General features: G+C 38.2%; 1 protein-coding gene across 1 annotated transcript; it reads left to right on the top strand.

Moving 5' to 3' along the window:
- Window positions 1–931: 931 nt before the first annotated feature.
- Window positions 932–3198, top strand: LOC129572300 (1-phosphatidylinositol 4,5-bisphosphate phosphodiesterase epsilon-1-like; the record flags this gene model as incomplete). The annotated part of the gene is made up of 1 exon (XM_055452243.1): window positions 932–3198. A coding segment is annotated over one exon (1314 nt), but the record flags the coding sequence as incomplete, so codon positions are not given.
- Window positions 3199–3320: the final 122 nt, after the last annotated feature.

Genomic DNA, 3320 nt, shown 5'->3' with positions numbered 1-3320 from the left:
AGAGCAGGTTTTTCACGACTCTTGGAGTCGTTTTCCTGCAAACAAATTATTCAGCCAGTTTTTGGCGGTGTAAATAAATAAATAAAAATAGTTTGATTAATTTTCTTATTAGTTTTGAGAATTTTTCTTCATACAATTTTCATTAAGAAGTATCAGAAGAAAGTACTTATCAAGATACGAACGCATGAGAATAAAAGCCTGACGCTAGCAGGTTTTTCAAAAGCGGGATAACAATTAGTTGCACGCAAAAGAGACATTTCAAAAGGTTACACGCAAACGGAACATTTTATTTTGTCGCATTTTGAATTTTAAAGCCGTGATTACAACAACAATATACTTCTCTCTTGCGTGCAACCTTTTGAAATGTCTCTTTTGCGTGCAACTGATTTTGATCCCGCTTTTGCGAAAAACTTGGTAGCGTCAGTCTTTTATTCTCACGCGTTCATACGATCATCCGTTGGAAAATTATTAGCGTTGAGTACGCGAACCATTTGTTGAAAAATTTAAATTTTTTGCGAACGGACGGGAAAAACGTGTTTTTAGTTTCATTGAAATTTTCGGACAAATTTCGGACAAAAAATTGTCCGTCCGTCCGAAAACGTGTCCGAACATTCGGACTGTCCGAATGTTCGGACAAAAAAGCGTGTCCGAAAGGTTTCGTACAAAACCTGTCCGTGTCCGTTTGTCCGTTTGTCCGTGATAACATTTTTGGACATTGTCCGTCCGTCCGAAAAGTTCGGATGGACAAAATTTGTCCGTCCAAAATTTCTTTTTTTTCGGACGGACAAAATCTGTCCGTCCGAAAAAAAGTTCGGACGGACAAATTTTTCGGACGGACGGACGGACAAAAACGACTTTTTTCATTTTTTGTCCGTGTCCGTTGACAGCTTTACCTGTTGAAAATCTATATTATTTTCAAATTATTCAACAGTTTATTTCGGACTACAATGGAGACGATCATTACTTCACAAGGATTGGTTCATCGGGTGTGACCGCTGACCAAATTTTCAAGATTCAAGCTGTTATGGATCATATCGATTCTTGTCACCAACATCATCATACGCTTATAAAAAACAGTTCGAATAACTTGATTGATTATTTGCGTTCAGCCTCTTTAGGAAATCGTCAATTGGCAGCTTCATCGACATATCACCCGGATTTAGAAGAATTGGAAGAAGATTATGAAGTTGAAATTGGAAATTATAATCCAGTTCAGCCGCTGCTTTACGACCACGGCGTATGTATAATTCCGATTTCAAATCCAACAATCCGAATTGATCATCATATATTACAAATTATGCATCACGGCACCACTTCAGTCATATGGGAGCCAGATGCGACTTCAGGCCGTTCTTGTTATGCATTTTTTCGATTGGAACGATCATGTGCGTCAATCACATGGCAAAGACCATCTTGGCATCGATTAAAATCCGAACAAGAATACGATTTGGCTGTAAATCCAGAAGAATTAGTTTCGCAAAGACTATTTTATCATCACCAAATAACTGTGACAAATGAGTTCGAACCACAGAATCCAACCATTGATGAAGGCTTTCTTGATTTAACTTTGGCAAAGGAAGTTATCATGGGTTCACGTAACCACGAATATGATGCCGAACTTTTGGCAGCCGGAAAACAATTTGGTTTAACTCATATCGAGTGCTGCGTTACAATTCTATATGGAAGCAGCATTAATGACAATCGACTTATTTGTTTAATGTGCCCTCCGATGTTATGTCGGCTTTGGTACGTTGGCCTTAATTGGATTATCAAAGGAATCAAGCGACAGCAGCGTCTAGCCGATCGTTCAATGCTGTGGTTAAAAGAGAAGTACGTTCAATTATATTTCGAGGATCGTATGTGTGAAGAACCATTAGCAAACGATGCTTTAAAACTATTCGGTGGTCGTGACTGGACCACAATGCACATCACAACTACTGCAAGCACAGCCACACCAGAGACATCTGAGCCAATGAAACGAGAAATGTCATTTAAACTAAAAAAGAAACGTTCGGTCGCCAATATTCTGGGGCAGTCGATAAGCGGCAGCAATTCAGAGGGTGCAACAGCACCAGAGCCTGAACACGATGATTGTAATGAAAGAATTGATCGTTTCGATGAACGACGGAATGAATCCAGCGACCAGTTATGGCAAAAAGTGAATAACTTGCGATATGGAGCAATTACGTACGAAACGCAACTAGACTTCCTAGATTTCATATCACTTTTCAAATCATTCAGGTAATTGATGAGCATGAACCAAATATGTTAATTTCCAGGAAGGTTATTTATCGTATCCATAACCAACTCCTCAGTAATGTTGATAGTTGGAAAATTAGCACACAGATCCTTTAGCAATGGTTCATCTTCAGAATAATTCTCATTTTTGGTATAATCCGGTTCAGTGTACGCTTTGGCAAAATGTGTTGCGAAAAATTGTGCTATTTCACCTTGGTTACTACTTTTCTTGCCTCCAAGAACCATTTCATTCGGAAGATCATCATTCGTCTTTTTGGAACCATTCACGAATTCGAAAAACTTCTGTGGATCTTCATTGATAAGGTTTTCCATTTCGAGTTTGTAGTTTCTATATGCCAAACGTGCGCTCTTTTTGTATTCTCTTCTCAATTTGGAGTGTTCTTTTTTGGCGTAGTTTTTTTCTTCAATGGTATGTCTGGATGCTATGTATTTGTACTGTCTATTGACTCTATTCTTCAAATTGATAAGGTCATTATTAAACCATTTTGGGTGACTTGAAAGCTTCTTCGTTTTCATCACAACATTCGATGAAATTACTGAATCAATCAGTTCGTAGAACTTTGTGATATGCGAGTCGAAATCATCACCGGAAAACATTTCCATCCAATCGACGTCATTCAGCGACTCATTTATGGTATCGTAATCGGCATTCACAAAATCTCGGTAACTATAATTCGAAGTTGGTTTAAATTGGTTACAATCAAAATTACCAATATTTATCTCATACGATATGTGATGTGACTCCTGGTTCAGTAGGTGATAATCATTTTTGGAACAATTGACGAAATCGGTGCTGTTAGTCTGCCAACTATTTTCTACCAGTATACTGAAAAATTCAGTAAAAAGCCAGTTTTTTCGCAATATCTCGGAAACGGCTGGATTTAGGCCCCAAATCTCGGCCTCCGGCTACCATCCCCATGAAATTTTCCGCCCGATCGAATGGGACTTCTCATAATTTTCTCCGATTTTCCATTTTCCTTTTATAGCGATAAGTTCATTTTCGGAAAATTTTCCAGGATTTACAATTTTCCGGGAAATTTTCTTGAATTCGTTTTCAGCAT

This window comes from Sitodiplosis mosellana, unplaced genomic scaffold (genome assembly GCF_009176505.1).
Source record: "Sitodiplosis mosellana isolate CC-2019 unplaced genomic scaffold, AAFC_SMos_1.0 Smas_scaffold_4676, whole genome shotgun sequence".
In the NCBI taxonomy this organism is placed as follows: Eukaryota; Metazoa; Arthropoda; class Insecta; order Diptera; family Cecidomyiidae; genus Sitodiplosis; species Sitodiplosis mosellana.
This window is presented reverse-complemented; position numbering and strand designations above follow the sequence as displayed.